An 18,285-nucleotide genomic window follows, 5' to 3' on the forward strand; every position below is an offset into this window, starting at 1 on the left:
GAGATTTGGCATTTGCTATGAAATCGGCACCTTCTTGCAGAATTGTGCTCTGGAATCTCTGCTTTAATTTAAAAAAAACATTGTTTCTAATCCTGATCTGTATTGGGGGGGAAAAAAGCTTGAAACTGTGTAACTTGCATTCAGTGTTAGGTCCCTGAGTTTGCAGATAGCCTGAAACAATAGATTGGAGAAGTGTGAACTGCCCAATGCATCCCAGTGGGATGTTAATTCTAAGACCTAACTGTGAGTATTTAAACGTTAATTATTTCACTGCTGATCATTGTAGCAGAAACATTCAGCTAATGTGCTTTTCCCACAATCTCAAACTGCCTCCTGCCTCTTCCAGGATGGCAAAAGGCCCAACTGCTCCCTACCGTTTAGGGGACAGCAAGGATACTGGACAAGGTTTTCTTTCCTGGCTGTTAACTTGCTATTAAGGTCCTTCCCTGGCTCTTTGGAAGATGCTGAGCACTGCAGCCCATCTTTTGTGGCTCTGTGTACTAGCATCACAGGATGAGAGAGAAAGTGCTATCAATACAGTGATAGTGGAGGAGGAGCCAGTGGCTGAAGGCTGAAGTAAATGACAAACTCTGCTGCTCTCAGTGGGTGCCGGGATGAGTTAATGAAAACCATGGTGGTGATGAGATACTATGAACCCAACATCTCCTGGCTGCTCCCGTTGTCCTGATCTTCCTCCACCCTGATGTGTAGGGAATACCCCCGGTGGTGTGGTGTCATATAAAGGTTCTATTGGCACTTGTTTGGGATGGCTTTGTGCGCTACTCATGGTTTTTTCACTCCCAAGCAGCTAAGTGACCTCCAACTTGTGCTGGTACAGACTTTATACCATGCCACATCCCCACACGCCCTCTCTGTACAGTCTGTGGGCACTTTAGCTTAGAAAAAATGAATGGTGATCTAGCCCCCTGAATCATTGCCTCTGGGGGAATGGATGATGACAGCCCTCTTGGAATATGCCCTCTGTCAGGGTAGCTGGTGAAGGACAGATTATGCAACAGACACCCGAGGGCAGTCAATTATTTTTTGTCAAGGTCCAAATTTCTTGGTCAAGGTCCAGACTCCAGAGAAATATTTTCACACCTCAATAACAATAATGATGATAATAAGTAAATAAAAATATGTTGTCCGTTCAAAAGTGTCTGGCAGTCCAGATTTGGCCCATGGTCTGTCTATTGACTACCCCAGCCGGAGGGCTTAAAAATCACTCTCCGTTCCCTACTCAAATCCATTCTTCCTTGGACTATTTGAGAGAAGCTGTTGGGGTCCAGAAGGAAAATCCTCCCTTTTCATGGTGAAACCTTTATTCCAGTCCCCCAAGCTGGGATGATCAATCCAGAGACATGTCACACCTCGTATGGATTCTTCCCTTCTCTGCCTGATTTGGATTTCTCCATGTCTGACAGGGTGCTTCCCCGAAGTGTGTGTACTCTGATAGGACTTAACCATTTATTTCCTTAGCAGTGGCTGGAAATCCCTGTCCGTTTCTGTTCTAGGTGTGGATGGACGCAGGCACTCAGATCTTCTTCTCTTATGCTATCTGCCAGGGGTGCCTGACAGCCTTGGGCAGCTACAACAAGTACAATAACAACTGTTACAGGTAGGAGCAGCCTGTGCCCCTTTCTCTCCCTCTCACATCCAGCTGAGGGCCCTGTGGGCAGCTGAGCAGACTGTAGTTGGAGCTGTGGCACAATCAAGGGTGGGGCCTATGCCATTTCGTCCTATGCTCTTGTCAGCTCTCACAAGCTAAGCAGGGCTAAGCGACTGGATAGGAGACTACCAAGGAAAACCCAGGGGCTACAGGAAATGCCTTTGGTGGCTCTGCTGGTGGCACTCTTCCATCTGGGTCAGGGACAGAGGGCACGGGGCTCCTGGAGGTGCCATTGTTGTGTTGATATGGGTATTGTAAAATGTTACCTGATATGGAAATAAGATTTAGTGATGCATGTGGCCAAATTCAGTTCAGTTACCTGGGTCTGATCTCGGGGGAATTACACCAAATTCACAGTGGTCTAAAGAAGAGGAGAATCTGGCCCATGGCATCAAATGCCTTATTAAAATCCCGGCCCCTTTAGTGTGCCCTGTGTGTGTTTTAATTCTATCAGAAAGAGCAACAGAAAGGCTTGTCCGGCATGACAGGTTCTTTTTCATCCAGTGCTTATTGCTTCTAGTTCCCTTTTCCTCTCGGGCCTGATCCCCAGCCCATTCAAGTCAAAGGGAGTCTTTCCATTGGTTTCAGAGGGCTTTGGATCGGGACCCTTGTTATTTAAGGATCCTTTTCTCTCAATATTTGTTCCATTGCTCTACCCTCATATGATGATTCCTGTTGCCCCTTGTTGTGCCAAGTCCCTAGTGACTTCACTGGGGCATCCTGCTTACAATATATTGCTGCAGCCCTCTGTCATTTTTATTGCCAAGTATAACCATATAGCTCTTGTAATGCCATGGGTCAAGGCTGTAGGCTGTCAAGTTCTGTTTTGGGCTGTTGGCCTCTGGAGGCGTCTCAGGCTAGTGTTGGTGTAAGCAAATGAATGGATTCCTGTCCCAGTCAGAAAGCTGAGCACAAAAGCAATTGCCCAAAGTGGTAAATTTGCAGAGGAAAACAATGCTGTCTCTGTGTATCTCTTTGGTTCTTCTCCAACAGGGACTGCTTCATGCTATGTTTCCTGAATAGCGCCACCAGCTTTGTGGCTGGCTTTGCTATCTTCTCTGTGCTGGGCTTCATGGCACAAGAACAGGGCGTGCCCATTTCAGAAGTGGCCGAGTCAGGTAGGTGCTTTCTAAATGTGGCAGGGCCAAAAGGAAAACTTAAAGCATGGGTGGACTTTTTAGGAACTGACATCTTTGAATATGAAGCCAACCCATGAGGTTATCAGTGCTGCTACCTTGAACCAACCCTAAATCCTCTGTAATTGCTTGTGTCCCAGTCCAGTTGCCCAGAAGGAACCTCTGCCTATTCTGCAGACTCAGAGGCCCTGGCTTCTGTCGTCCAGAACCACTGCTTTATTCTCTGCTATCCTGATGCACTTAGTTCCCCTGTCCAGAACCAGAGCTGCATTCCCTGTTGTTTTGAAATCTTTGATTCTTCTTTCCAAAACCAGACGCTCAGCCCGTGTCAGCAGTCATTATCCTGTGTGTCAGTGACCATTGCACAATACATGCTGGGGAGGTGAGGTCTTGGCAGGCTAAGTTTTTTAAACAGCACATCAAACTGGTCTCTGTTGTGCTGGGTCGTATTGTTGGGGAAACCTCATCCTTACTCAGCTGTCTGATTGGCAGGTCCCGGCCTAGCATTCATTGCGTATCCAAAGGCTGTAACGCTGATGCCTGGGCCTCAGCTCTGGTCCTGCCTATTCTTCCTGATGCTGATCTTCCTGGGACTGGACAGCCAGGTACAGTAAATAACCCTCCTCTTTCCCTCTAACTCCAAAGTGTCTGTCACATGTTTAAGAGCCTCGTGTAGTTCATAGCTCGTGGGTGGGAAATGGTGATGTGTCTCTCAGCCATCTGAAACACCTGTCACACATTCATGTTACTACTTCAGAAGGATAATACCTAGAGCTGGCCAGTACATCCCAGCAGCCAGCTGGTGTCAGGTGTTACTCCTTAACAGTGACCTGCAGCACCTGAACCTTCCAGCATAAGCCTCTGACAATCCAGTGACAATCAGCAGCCGCACTTCTTTGTCCTTCCCACCAAGTGTGCCTTTAGGGGATAGCAGTCATCCCTCATGAACCAGGCACTTTACTACAAATTTTGTATAAATCTCCTCTAAGTTCACGAGGCCTCCTTTTGTACTGTGACAGTCCCCTTCGGTAACTGTAGTTTGATGGCAGCTCCGACTGTACGACGAGTGTTCTTGATTCCAGGTGTGACTTGTGACCTGCAGTACTGTCTCCTGGCTCCAGAGTAGCTGCTTCCTGGCAGTAACTTCTTTTCTACCACAGTGGTTCCTTGTGACACATAATTCATTTCTTGATAACCCTTTGTAGTGAGGTACAATTCCCTTCTTGTCTCCATGTTCCGTGTGTCATTTCTGTTGTACCTCAACATCCTCCCTACTCCAGGTGCAAGGCTTGTGATAATCTCACTCAGTTCCAGATGTGGTTCCTGTCACTCCTCTGGGGTGCTCAATTTCTGCTGTTGCACCCGTGGTAATTCCACTTCCTTTGGGACTCAGACACAGCTATGCCTCCCTGTTTCCAAGAAGTTCATGCTTCAGGTGTAGGAAAAAGAGGAGAGAGACTGAGTGGAAGAATAGAAGTGGGAAAAGGATGGGTGGGGAAAGAGAGACATTTAGGTCTTTGGTTTCTTGACATCAATTCTTCTGCAGTTCGTCTGTGTTGAGAGCCTGGTGACAGCCATTGTTGACATTTACCCAGAAGTTCTCCAGAAGAAAGGGCACCGGGAGTTGCTGATCCTGGCCATTGCAGTCATATGCTACCTGCTTGGCCTGATGCTAGTCACTGAGGTAAGAAGGGAAGTACGTGGTGGGGGAAGAGGGATATGGACTTGTCTGGAACAGTATTATCTGCAGTAAGTTTGTATTTCACATTGTTAGTTATTCTCTCTCTCTTTAGCTTAGTTTATTAGCTGGTGCATATCAGAACCAGTAGTTCTTCTTTCTTATATAGTGCCAGTTGAGATGTTGTCGTACTCTATAGCTGAGCCTTCCTCTGGAGTATGTCTCAGAGTTAACCTAGCACCAGGGAAGGGCCACCTGAAAGGAACTTTATATCCAAACTCCAGTCCTGATGGCTCTCAGATCAAAAGTAGATAAGCTACACATGAGGTGTGAATGCTGCCAGTCTTTGCCATGGTGGAGGTCTTCCAAGGGAAGGCACAGTTGGCTGGCCGTCATCTGTGGAAAACAGGACTGAGGGTACGAAGGCTGTTGATAGCAGGTCCTAGACTAAGTTAGAGCAATGGCGCTCAACTTTTCCAGACCACTGTACCCCTTTCAAGAGTCTGATTTGTCTTGCCTACCCACAAGTTTCACCTCACTTAAGAACTACTTGCTTACAAAATCAGACATAAAAATACACAAGTGTCACAGCATGCTGTTACTGAAAAATGGCTTGCCTTCTCATTTTTACCATATAATTATAAAATAAATCAATTGGAATATAAATATTGTACTTACATTTCAGTGTATAGTATATAGAGCAGTATAAACAAATCATTGTCTGTGTGAAATTTTAGTTTGTACTGACTTCGCAAGTGCTTTTATATGTAGCCTGTTGTAAAACTAGGCAAATATCTAGATGAGTTGATGTACCCCCTGGAAAACCTCAGAGTATCCCCAGAGGTACGTGTACCCCTGGTTGAGAACCACTGATAGCTACTCCCCACACTCTGGAGACACCAGGATCTTGCTATCTGATACAACCCTTAATCTCTCTTAGATGGCATTCCTGCAGTCATCTGAAAAGTCAGAGGTCCTTGCTGAGATTTTACTTGGGAGAATTCTCGCAGAAGGCAATAGGAGCTTTGCCTGAGTAAGGACTGGGTGAAAACTGCATCAGGACTTCAGGACCTATCTAACTTCCCTGAGGCTTTTACACAATGCCCATCACTGAGGGATAATCTAAACATTGCACAAAGCTGGCCCAGTGTTCTGTGGGATTAATAGGAAAGCTTTTTTTCTGTCTCAGTGGCCATTCAAGGGGTTGATAATTTTTGAATGTATCTGCTCCACGTTTTTCTTTTATTGGAGGTGCTATTTTCTTGTCAAGACAAGGTGTGAGAATATGAGAGAGAGTCAGATGCTACAAATAGTTCTCCTGGGAGTAGAACAAGGGCTCAGGCCACCATACTGTCATTGCACAACAGAGAGCCAGAGGCCGTTGCCCCCCAGGGCTTCCAACTGTGCTTGGGACCCTTGCAACATGTAGAGATGGGCTCAAACTAGAAACCTGGCATCTAAACATACTGAACTTCAGGGTAGTTCATACCTGGATCTAAACTTTATGGCGTATGCCCGAAGCTCAACATAGCCAAGGACCACATTCAGAAACAGTGCTAGAAACTTGCCAGGGAGAATGGTCTATAGCAGTGTTTAAAAACATCCAAACCCCTGTTCTCTGTGGATACTGAAATCATGCTATGAAATGATTGGGAAACCTCATCCTGGACTCATGCCTGACGATCATTAGGGCATGGTGGTACCTAGCATAGTTAGTTTCCTAGTGTGGACAGGCCTAGAGACAGAAACCTCCTCCTATGCCCCTTTGCTCTGTGCACAGTTCCCCTGTCCCTCAGCCTTATTTTTATATTTGTACAAATTCCATCCAAGCCATTTTCTCTTGCACATTCCCTTTTGCTGAGCCCTCCATGTCTCCCCTTTCTCTGCCTGACACAGGGTGGAATGTACATCTTCCAGCTGTTTGATTATTATGCTGCCAGCGGTATGTGCCTACTATTCCTGGCCATTTTTGAAGTCATCTCTGTTGGCTGGGTGTATGGTAAGTGGAACACAAGGACGCAGGCTGTTGTGGAGGGATGGGAATAGCCATGTCAGCCCCAGGGAAAAGCAGGAGTGCCTCGTGCTTCTGATTTAATCTGTTCACCCATGGGATTCCTCAGTCCCCATACACTTAGTGTTGGAATGATTCTTATCTCTGCTCTGAAAGGGATTTTCCCAGGAAAAGAAGTGAATTCAGTCTTCCTGCTCATTCAGGCATAGGTTCCATCTCCCACACTCTGTGCTGGTCTGCCAGTGGACCTCTAGGCCTTTCTAGCTGACATAGACTATACTTACTTAGAGCAGAAGAGGATTCTCCACGTAGGAGTGGCAGTGGCTGCCATTTTATGGCTGACCTGTTATGCGATCTCCCTATGTCTTTCTGTTAATTTAATCCTGACAGTTTATTTAATCTGAAATTCCATAGACACACACACTGTAAATTAGCATGCATAAACTCATTTGCATAGTGTCTGGCCACAGTTACAAATGAAATTAAAGGTCTGATCTAGTGCCCAGTGAAATCGATAGCAAACCTGCCAATGACTTCAAGAGGAGCAAAGTTGGACCCCAAAAGCACAAATTTCTTGTGCCTGCTCCTTGTGTGTGTGCATGTGTCTGTGTGAGAGAGATTTATACAAATGCAGAAAACAGAGCATTCATTGCAGGACCACCCAAAATGCTGCCGTAGGCCATCACACTTTGTGCCTGCTCTGGTTATCTAAAACAGTCCTCATGGTTTCAGTCTCAGCACTGATGCAGCGAGAGGACTGTATGTGAGCTCTCTTCTGGAACAGTTAATCCCAATGTGTACACTGTTGTTTGGAGAATGCTCCCTGCAGCATGTTGTTGTGGCCGCAGCCTTCAAATCCAGAGCTCCAAAAACATATCAACTTATTCTGTGCTCGGTTTTCAGAGCTGGGAAAAAATTACATTAGTGTTTCCCCTTTGGCAAATGCCATCAGTGGGTTTGACGCAGCCAGGTCTGTTTACAGCAATAAAGCTGTGCACCGGAAATCTCAAATCCTTGTAACAATGCCGGGCTGACAGGCAGGAGGAAGCTACCTAGTGGTGGATGGCATCATAATTGCTGGCAATAGGCAAGCTTGGAATGTATGTTTGTGTTAGCGCCACTGCTGTAATACTTTGCAGTGTAAGCCAGGGAATCGGTGCTGCCAACCCATAGGCAGGGGAAAACCCATTAACTGGCATTAGTCACATTTTTTTTTAACTAACTCCCCCATTTTTTTCTACTGACTCCATTTCAACACTCTCAGAAATGAAGCCAGCAAGTGCAAATTAGAGTAAAGCCGTTACAGTCACAACATGTATTGTCCTGACCTGACCTATGAGAAAATGTTAAAAAACCAAAACAAAACTAGGCATGTTTAGTCTTAAGAAAAGAAGACGGGGAGGGATGAGAACAGTCTTCAAATATATTAAGGTCTGTTCTAAAGAAGACGGGGATCAATTGTTCTCCAGGTCCACTGAAGGTCAGACAAGACGTAATTGGCTTAATGTAAAATAAGGAAGATTTAGGTTAGATATGAGGAAAACTTTCTAACTATAAATAGGTTTCAGAGTAGCAGCTGTGTTAGTCTGTATTCGCAAAAAGAACAGGAGTACTTGTGGCACCTTAGAGACTAACAAATTTATTTGAGCATAAGCTTTTGTGAGCTGAATGCATCCGATGAAGTGAGCTGTAGCTCATGAAAGCTTATGCTCAAATAAATTTGTTAGTCTCTAAGGTGCCGCAAGTCCTCCTTAACTATAAATAGTAGTTAAGCACTGGAACAGGCTTCCAAGGGAGGTTGTGGAATCCCCATCACTGGAGGTTTTTAAGAACAGGTTAGACAAACACCTGTCAGGGATGGTCTAGGTTTGCTTGGTACTGCCTCTGAGCAGGGGCTGAATTCGATTACCTCTTGAGGTCCCTTCCCGCCCCACATATCTATGATTTTATGAATAAGCATAAAGGGGAGGGCAAAAAGTGGAAGACATAATGGAGCATGGATGAGGGTGCAAACCAAGGTCTAGCAAGGGACAACTGTCCCTCTTGCCCCATACCAAATAACGCCCATGCTCCTAACTCCATATTTAGGCATCTAAATAAGTGGCCTGAATTCCAGAAATTCTGAGCACCTGAAGGACCAAATACATCCTTGCTGTATGGAATTAGAGCTTCCATTTTAATAAAGCATAACTAACCTGGACTTGGAATGAGTAATTTCTAAAGAACAAAAATTCTCACCCCCCTTACCTCTCTCTTTCTCTGTCCCTTCATCTGGTGGTCTAGGTGCAGACCATTTCTATGACAACATCGAGGACATGATTGGTTATCGGCCGTCGCCACTGATTAAGATGTGCTGGAAGGTTGTCACCCCTGGTGTTTGCGTGGTAGGTACAAACTATGGTGAGGCATGTTTGTACAGGGATCCTAGAATCTGAGTGAAGAAGAGAATTTGAGAGGGGCACTATTGTTTTATAGAATTGCTGTGGAGGAGCAGTAGCTTCTCTGTAGTTGAAGCTGGAATCAATTTCCATTGTAAAGCCTTGTCTTAGGTCTGGAAATTTCATTTAGCCTGAAAATTGGCATATTTATTCTTCAGGCAAAGGAGAATGTATCTGCAAAGGCTTAAGGGAATTGATCAAATCATTTTTGAATTTCAGCCCATTAAAGAATTACCTTGTTATGAAATGTTCTCTTCTGTCTCCATTTCTATGACTCCCTCTAGTTCAAAAACATCTTGTTCCTGCTCCTCGCTTTCCATAAAGTCAAATCACCTTGAAAATGCACCCACTGACTGTTTGAAGAAAACAGTTTATAATTAAGGAAATATATTAACTATTTTTGTCTCATGCCCAGTTCTGTTTCCATTGATTTCAACAGAAGGTATGGGCCTAACCCTGCTCCCGTGAACGTCATGGCATTTGTTTGTCATTGACCTCGGGATCAGACACTATGGCCAAAATCTTCAACAGCTTGGATAGGCACAAATAGCCTGTGGAGCTGCCACCTGAGGGCTCCAGTGGGAGTTGAAAACCATCAGGGAGTTTTCAGAGCTGCTGCTTGGTCATGCATGAGTTTCTGAAAGCTGAATGGTTTGAGTGCTCTATAGGTCTGGGTGCAGGCTGAGAGATCATCTTTCAAAGAGTATTTTCAGAGAGAGCCTTGGGTGCCCCAGGGCTGTTCTCAGAGCTCAAAAGTCAGTCCTGTCAGAGGCATGACTAAGCCAGGAGTCACCAGAGAAGGTGCCCAAACTGCAGCCCCTGGCTGGCTGCTCCAGAGTTTCTGCACCCTGACTACAGAGAGCTTACAAATAAGGACCTTCCTCCTACACATACATTGGAGAGAGAGGGAATTTCCTGGAGGTTTAGAGGATCCATGTTAGAGAGGGAGAGGCAAGGATTTGGGTAGGGGCTGGAAAGGTGGGGATAGGAGGTAGAAGGCATTGAGACTCACATCCCAAAGGTTCAGGGGAGGGGAGGGGCTGGTGAATGGAAAACAGCACAAAGGGGGAGGGAAAATTCCAAAACCAAAAAATGTTTCAAAACTCAGTTAAGGCTGGTAAGTAACAGCAGTGTACATACCCATCACAATACTTCCAACTCCCAAACACTTAGGAACAAGGATATAACTAGGTAAGGAGGTCACAAATCTTCTACTGCTTATATATCCCTTGTCAGGAACAATCTCTCACCACCTGTTTCTGACTCACCATGTACCCACCTGCTGTTCTGACTTCTATGTTCTTCATTCCTCAGGTGACCTTCCTATTTTCACTGATCAAGTACGCTCCCCTCAAATACAACAACTCCTACATGTACCCTCCCTGGGGCTACGCTCTGGGCTGGTTGATGGCTCTCTCTTCCATGATCTGCATTCCACTCTACGTCATTTTCATCCTGCTGAAGACCGGAGGATCACTAAAGAAGGTAAAAGAAGGTCTAGAACTTCTAGGTCCCAGATTCAAATCCAGCCCAGGTCAGCAGTGAATAAAGACTGTGAGTGCTTCCCATTGGCTTGTGTGAAATGAATAGATGGTCTCCATCCAGTACAATAAAACCTCTGAGTTATGAACCCTTGGGAATGGAGGTTGTTCGTAATTCTGAAATGTTTGTAACTCTGAACAAAAAATTGTGGTGGTTTTTTCAAAAGATTACAACTGAACATTGACTTAATACAACTTTGAAAGTTTACTATGCAGAAGAAGAATGCTGCTTTCCCTTTATTTTTTTAGTAGTTTACGTTTAACACAGAACTGTACTGTATTTGGGTTTTGGGTATTTTTGTCTCTGCTGCTGCCTGGTTGTGTACTTCCAGTTCCAAATGAGGTGTGTGGCTGATGGGTCAGTTCTACTGTACTAGTACGAAACCATCTTGGCAACTGGCCCTAATTGAACCTCTTGTTGACAGGCTTAGAAGAGAGGCCGTGGATGAATAGAGGTGTGGGGAGTAAAGTACCCTCCTGCTCCCAGAGGTGGTCACTGTGGATCACATTTGAGACACATGAGTGGGACAGTGGGGATGAAGTTAGCCCTTCTGCTGCCCACACTGTGCTTAATCTGTGGCACTGTCAGTACAGCAGTTTTCACGATGGTGAATGTCATTCAAACAATTCAGTGCATAACATTTCTTTAAAGGGATAGACATAGAGGAGGGTCTGGTTCACTGAGGCCTTGCACTGTATTCACTGGTTACATCTGTGTAAAGTGGGCATAAGTCAGAATGGGAGCAATTTGCACTAGTGTAAAATGATGACACGAGATGTGGGGAAAAGGAGAATCGGGCCCGAACTGTTTGGAAGTGCTTCAAAAAGAATATAGTGAATCAATGGGGTGACCAAGTAGAAATGTCTCCTAACAGCTACATCTCCTCTCTAGGCATGTGACCATATCTGTCAGTTCTTTCCAATGCATCCCTTTTCCTGTCAGCCCTTTGGTTCTCTAGCTGAGTGTTGTAATGTGATGAGAATGAAAGGAGCTGTGTAAGAGAAGGCTCTCTTGCCAATATCATTTGAGACCATGAAAGGACAGGGAAGAGGCCAGTGTAGATGAATGGAGGGATTGGGAAGGGGTGCAGAGAGAAACCAGAATTGTGCATTTGGCTGGAAAAAGTCCATAGAGAGTTTTAAAAAGAAAGAGGAACATTTTGGACCGGATGCTGGAGAAAATGGGGAAGCAGCAGTGTCATTTGAAGTTGAGGCTGAAGGTGATGTGGTCAGGCTCCATGGGACATAGGTACTTTAATTTGGTACGGAGGAGAAGGAACGTGGCACGCTGGGGGAGGGGGTGGAGAAGAGGTGGGGGAGGAGGGAGCTTGGCTGCTGGTGGGTGCGGGACAGAGGCGGGGGGGCGGAGAAGAGCTGGCGGGGCCTTGGACTGCAGCTCAAGTAGAGTGGGCCAGGCCGTGGCCCCTGTGGAGCCTGGGCCTGGCGCCGTGGCACCATTGAAAACCCGGTACTGTTTGGTAGCTGCCAGTTTATAGGAGTCCAAATCTTGAAGCCCTTACGGTGTCTTCATTGGAAGATTTGCCTGTATAAGGAGTTATGGGTCCATGATCAATGGGCGATACACAAAACAATGGTCAGGATCTCCTCCCACCTCCTATGGTAAAACTCACAAGGTGGGGCTCAGAGGACATCTCAGTGAGGACCTCCTTGGCTAAGTCCTCCGCTGATCATTCGGTCTGGGTGGCCTGGCGTTTGCCTACTACAGAATGGCCTGCAGCGGCTGTCTCTACACTGGGAAGGTTCTCATGAATTTGCTCAGCTCCCAGGGGACCAACAAGCACTCTGGCCATCCTGGAGGGGGCCAGATCCACAGTTCTATGTGCAACTGATATGCATGACTATGGTGGTGCAAGGCAACCATAATGCTGACTTAACCGACTCATGGAGGATTCCCCCAGTGTGGCACAGAGCTGTCATAGCAGCATCTATCTCTACCCCTCCCACTCCCTGGTGCAGAGAATGTCGATGAAAAATGGAGTTTGACTGAGGCAACTCTATAATCCGTCAATCCCTGGTTCCCAGAAAGGCCCCCTGAGGACACAGGCTTCTGGGCTTAATTTCCACTGAAGATCAGCTGGCCCCAGGATCAGGGGGAGTGAAGGTGGCATAGAGCACGCTCCTGAGCTGTGCCAAGTGCAAGTCCTGGACCAGACACTGGCTCTTTACCTCTGATCTCCCCCTTACTCCTTACCAGTGTCTCCCTGGCCAGGGCTGCCCCAGATAATTCTTCACAAGGTATATTACCTAACCCTGCCCTAGCTTGCAGTCTCTCCAGGGTCAGTATGGGCAGGACATATGACTTGTTCCCAGTCTATACAAAGCTGCCTTTTCCCTGCCCAATCCCCTCTTCTTCCATCACAGGGATCCTGAGCCTGTGGAGAGCCTTATGCAAGATTCTAAGATGTGCATGTGTCAGGGGAATGGGGCCATGGAGACGGCCACCCCCTATTCCAAGGTCCATACACACTGGGTTACTTCCTTGTGTAGACCGGGGAAGCACAATCTCTCCCCCTGTTTGTCCCAGTTTGAATGACAGCTCAGGCTGATGGAAACGTAAATGAATTGGGGAGGATGGAATGTAACTCTGGGGAGCTGGGGGGAGTTATTCAAATCTCGGTACATGAGATGAGTGGAGAGAAGAACCCTGCAGTACTATTGCATCAGGGAAAAAACTGGGCTCACAATGTCCTTTCCAGCTCTGACACCCCAGGGAAGGTGAATCTGTGCCCATGAGGCTCTTATTTACTGGCTAGGTACTGTAACTTAATTAGAAGTGACAGGCTGTGTGCCAGTGCTGATTAGTGCCCACCTCAGGTGCCTAATGAGTTACAAGGCAAAGCCCTATTCAGAAGAGAAGGGGGGAAAAGCCTTGAGCAAATGGGGAAGGGAGGAAGGCAGAGAAGACAGTCAAGAAATGCAGCCTCCTGGATTGGAAACAGCACTGGAAGTCAGGAAACCTGCCTTCCAGTATTGACTACATCTGTGTACTTAGGCAAGTGCCTTGGCTTTACTGGCCCTCTCTGCACAGGGGTGCTTTTATCTGCTGAACCAGCTTTATGCAGTTGGAAAGGCCCTTAACGCCTGGGCCTAGTCTACGCTGATTTTGTAGCAGTATAGCTATTTCGGTTAGGGTTATTATACTGGTACAACCCTTAATGTGAATGCAGTTATATTGGTATAAAGGTGCCTTTTGTGGGTATACCTTAATCCCCTTCCCACACGGCAATAAGCTAGACTGTATAAGCACTTTTATACTCGTGTAACTGTTCTTGGCTTTTAGCTTTAACACCTGAGCCTAGTGGCACAGGAGGCAAGCCATTTTCCCCACTGCCTTCTGTCCAGAGCAAGATATTTGACTCAATCATGTGTAGTCTCCATGATGGCAACATAATTTTCAGTCATCCTGCAATAAGTCATTCATTGTCCTACCTGCCTTCTTCCCCCCCCCCCAGAAAGAATCCAATTTAAGACATACCTTGTGCTTCTGCCATGGGGTAGCTTGATGGTATGGCCAAACCACCACAGCAGTCTCTGTCTGATCACAAAGGTCCTGGTGGATTCTCCATCACTGATGATTTTTAATTCAAGATTGGATGTTTTTCTAAAATATAAATTCTAGGAAGTTCTATGGCCTGTGTTATACAGGAGGTCAGACTAGATGGTCATAATGGTCCCTTCTGGCCTTAGCATCCATGAATCACTGAGTCCTCAGTCTGCTGACCCATGCGATGCAATACTTCCACATTGGTTACATGATCTTTCTGGTGAGTTCCTTAGATTCTTTTTAAGCAGTGTTTGTGGAGTGCTTTCAGCATCCTCTTGTGTACTTCCGCAATCTGCCATGTTTCTGGGTGCACAATAGAATTGTACAATCTCATTTTCGTGTGTAGATGTGTCTTACTCTTCCAGATGTTGGACACATGGGAAAATGATCCACTGGCTTTGCAGATTGTTGCCTTCACATCTGTAGTGAGATGGCCATTAGCAGATATTGTACTTCCAAAATAGATTAAGTCATTAACTCTTCTTCTCCATCAATCACACATCTGCCTGCATCTTCATGCAGCTGATGAAGTGAGCTGTAGCTCACGAAAGCTTATGCTCAAATAAATTTGTTAGTCTCTAAGGTGCCACAAGTACTCCTTTTCTTTTTGCGAATACAGACTAACACGGCTGCTACTCTGACATCTGCCTGTGTTGGTAGCATTCTCACCTATCTCCATGATTTTGGTCTTCTGCATACAGATATGAAGTCCCACTTTGGCTGCTTCTGCTTTTAGGTTCATAAAGAGTCTTTTCATTCCATCCCAGTTGGTATCCAGCATGACTATATTGTCTGCAAAATCTAAGTCTTGCAGCCTATTTCTTGCCTAAACAATACCAGTGTTCTCGTCAGTAGCTGTTAGTCTTATCATCACAAAGTCTATGACAATACAGAAGACAATTGGGGAAAATATGCAACCTGGCCTTAATATGCAATATTAATATGCAACCTGGCAGTAACACTCTTAAACCATTCTGTCTCTCTACTTTCGGTCCTGATGCAGCCTCGTCATACAAAGCTTTTATCAAATTAACAGTCTTTGCTGGAATTTCATAGTGTCTCAAGATCTTCCAGAGGGCTTTTCTGTGCATGCTATCAAATACTTTCATAAAATCAAGGATGTTAAAAAGTATCATCTTCTGGTATTCTAAGCCTTTCGCAATGAGTCTTCTCAAGGTGAAAATCTGTTCCAAACATGACCTACCAGATTGAAATCCAACCTGTTCTTCCCTGAGTACTTTATCAATAGCAGTTTTCATCCTATTCAAAATGATAATACAAAACACTTTCCCAGGTACAGCTAGGAGTGTCACCCTTCTCTACTTATCGCAAATAAGCTGTTCTACCTTTTCAGGGATTTTGCAGATAACACCTCTTCTCCAGTTTTTGGACGGGTGTCCTTTCTCCAGACCATTCTGCATCTGATGAAGTGGGTTCTAACCCACAAAAGCTTATGCCCAAATAAATTTGTTAGTCTCTAAGGTGCCACAAGGACTCCTCATTATTTTTTCTCTCCTATGTGCCTCCTCAGTGTCTCTTGCATTATTTTCCATCCATTCTCTATGATCTCTTCTGGCTAATCTTCCTTGTCTCTTGTCCGCATATTGTTGCAGAATAGTTCTTTTACTGCTGTCTCATTGTTAATTTCTCTTCTTTAATTCTTTCCTCTATTCAACTAGCTTCCATGTATTTAGTTGGAGCCATTCTTCTCTCTTAGATAGTCTCATCCCGCATGGTAGTCCTGGATGCATCCTCACTTGCTTCTTTGAAAAACTGCCATTGTTTTTCTGTGTCATCCATCTGTGTCTTTAACTCTTTAAATCTATTGCTAAATTGCATCTTGAAATGTGCCTTCACTGTTGGATATACTAACTTTCTAGTATCATACATACCTTCTGCCTTGAGTGGTGCTACTTTCTTTGGTTTCATTTTGATTGTCCCAATAACAAGATGGTGGTCACTTCTGATACTAGCACTCATATACAGCCTGGTGTCCAACTATGATCTCTAGCACCTACTAAAGGAACCATGATCAAGCTGTTTCTGGGTGAAGCCATCATTTCATCTCCACATCAGTTTTTTTTTCCTTGTGTGAAAATGCATAGATTGAATGCACAGAATTAAAAAAAAAAAAATTCCATTGTCAGTCTGTTCTAATATGCCATGTCTGCCCATAACATGCTCAGATCAGTATTATCATCACCAGCCTGTGTATTTAGATCTCCCATAGAGATAACAATATCGTATTTATTGATCTTGCCAAGGATGCTCTGCAACCTTTCACAGAAACAGTCTTTGCTTTGTTCATCGCAATCATTTGTTAGGTGCATAACACTGAACAAGTGTGACTTTTGCTTGGTTTGTCATAAAGCGAGCAGTCAGTATTCTTGAATATGCAGGTACCCATTCCTTCAGTGCTGTAGAAGCTTCCTTGCTAAACTTAACCTTCCCAATGTTTATCATCTCTTCAATCATGCTTTCCAATGATAATTAGACAGGTCCAGTCCACCTCATCTCAGTTAGTCCAAGTATACTTAAGTCAAAGATTTTCATTTCCCTGATAACTTGTGTCAGTCTACCTGTGCTCCGAAGTGATCTAACATTCCAGCTCCCAATTCTTGACTTAGTTTTAGCTGTGAAGATACCCCATTTCAGATTAAAAACTCCCTTGCAGATTTGATTCTCCAGCATCAGAATGTCAGCCAGATTTGCTGGTTGATCAGTACTATTTTGTCTTACATCCAGCACATCATGGTTCTCCACAGTTGATATGTGTATTTGCAAATCTGTGACAGATTCATCTTGTCTTCAGGCTGTTTCTGTAACAGAGAGCATTTTTTGTGAGGACCAGTGGACTGCTTTTAGTTTGGCTCATACCCTTTCACCTTTCTGTCTTGGGTGACCCTACCAGGAGTTCTGCACCTGCCAGCATAGCTCTCAGGGTACCTGGAGCACACAAACATATGCACCACATCAAGGTGCAGTGTCTGTGGAAACTATAGCTGTCCTCACACTTGAGGGGTGGTTATTGCGTTAATGAGACCGATATAATTAAAGTGGTAAAACTTGTGTATAGACAAGACTTCAGCTACCTAGTCTACAACACAACCAGCTTACACATGAAAGATGTTAAACTGTCTGATATTAAAGGTAGATGGGGCCTTTGTGCCTTAACTTCCCCAGATGTAAAATGGGAATGATACTTACCCCCCTTTAGTAAGCATTTTGAGATCTACTGCCAAAAAGTTCCTGTAGGTGCCAAGTATTTTATTATGATGCATTAGTGCTAATTAATGATGTGCTCAGGTGACTGATTTAGTCAAGTACAGATGAGGGATTTTTTGTTTACCTCTCACTTTATATAATGTCAGATATAACTTCCATGGACTTTTTAACTCTATCTTTATAAAGAAGCTTCCAAGGACATGGTTTGGAAATGCAGGAAGGGGTCTGTGATTAAAACTGAGCATATTCTGTCAACCTCCTTTCCCACACCTCCCAATAAAAGAGAGAAAGAAAAATCCTCTATGAATATTTGTTCTAATTTTGAAACGGAGTCTACCTGACTGTGTTTGTGCCCCTCTTTAATTCACTGCCTATGAATATTTTAAGAAATGAATGTACTGGCAGCAGAGCTCTAAGGAACAGCATACTCTATTTAAAGTGAATATTGCAGTATATTCATGGAAAGCAAATTTCTAATTGGTAATTGTGACTATTCACACCAGCAAGCTGACCCCCAGAGTTCCACTGGGCCAATCAGGGAACACATTGTTACATTATGTGTCCAGTTAAAAACAGCTCAAAACATGGAATCACAAACAAGCTACAGGCCAAGAACTATGCCAGAAATTACTGGATGAATATTTTTGAATAAATTAGAGAAAATAACAATCTGTTGGCAGGCAATTCACAGAGAGAGCATCAAAATTAGTTACATAAATGAGTTAATTGCTCAGCCCTGTTTGTGATATGGTCTGTAAGTATGTGATCAGATGAGTGGTGTGTGCTGAGCCAGTCAGTCTGAGTAGAAAGACACATGTAGCTATGAATATCAGTGTCTGTTAGAGAAATGTTTTGATGCTCAATGAGTCTGTGGAAACCACTGAGAAACACTTCTTTGTGGTAGTCCCAGAGAGTTCAGGGTCTCAGGAGGGTATAGGGTATGAGACGAATGCTAGAAACATGGACTGGGGGAGATCAATAACTAAAAGCATAACCTTCTATGGAGCTGCTCTGTGGGTAGG

General features: G+C 44.7%; 1 protein-coding gene across 1 annotated transcript in view; it reads left to right on the forward strand.

Moving 5' to 3' along the window:
- The window catches only part of LOC141977634 (sodium- and chloride-dependent betaine transporter-like), a 64,758-nt gene that overhangs the window by 40,692 nt on the left and 5,781 nt on the right, over positions 1-18,285 (forward strand). The window contains exons 8-14 of the mRNA XM_074939159.1: positions 1,515-1,618; positions 2,663-2,787; positions 3,298-3,410; positions 4,352-4,489; positions 6,380-6,482; positions 8,778-8,878; positions 10,247-10,417. Coding sequence (XP_074795260.1) covers positions 1,515-1,618; positions 2,663-2,787; positions 3,298-3,410; positions 4,352-4,489; positions 6,380-6,482; positions 8,778-8,878; positions 10,247-10,417 — 855 coding nt within the window. The remainder of the gene's footprint in view (positions 1-1,514; positions 1,619-2,662; positions 2,788-3,297; positions 3,411-4,351; positions 4,490-6,379; positions 6,483-8,777; positions 8,879-10,246; positions 10,418-18,285) is intronic.

The sequence above is a fragment of the Natator depressus genome, chromosome 1, assembly GCF_965152275.1.
Source record: "Natator depressus isolate rNatDep1 chromosome 1, rNatDep2.hap1, whole genome shotgun sequence".
Lineage (NCBI taxonomy): Eukaryota > Metazoa > Chordata > Testudines > Cheloniidae > Natator > Natator depressus.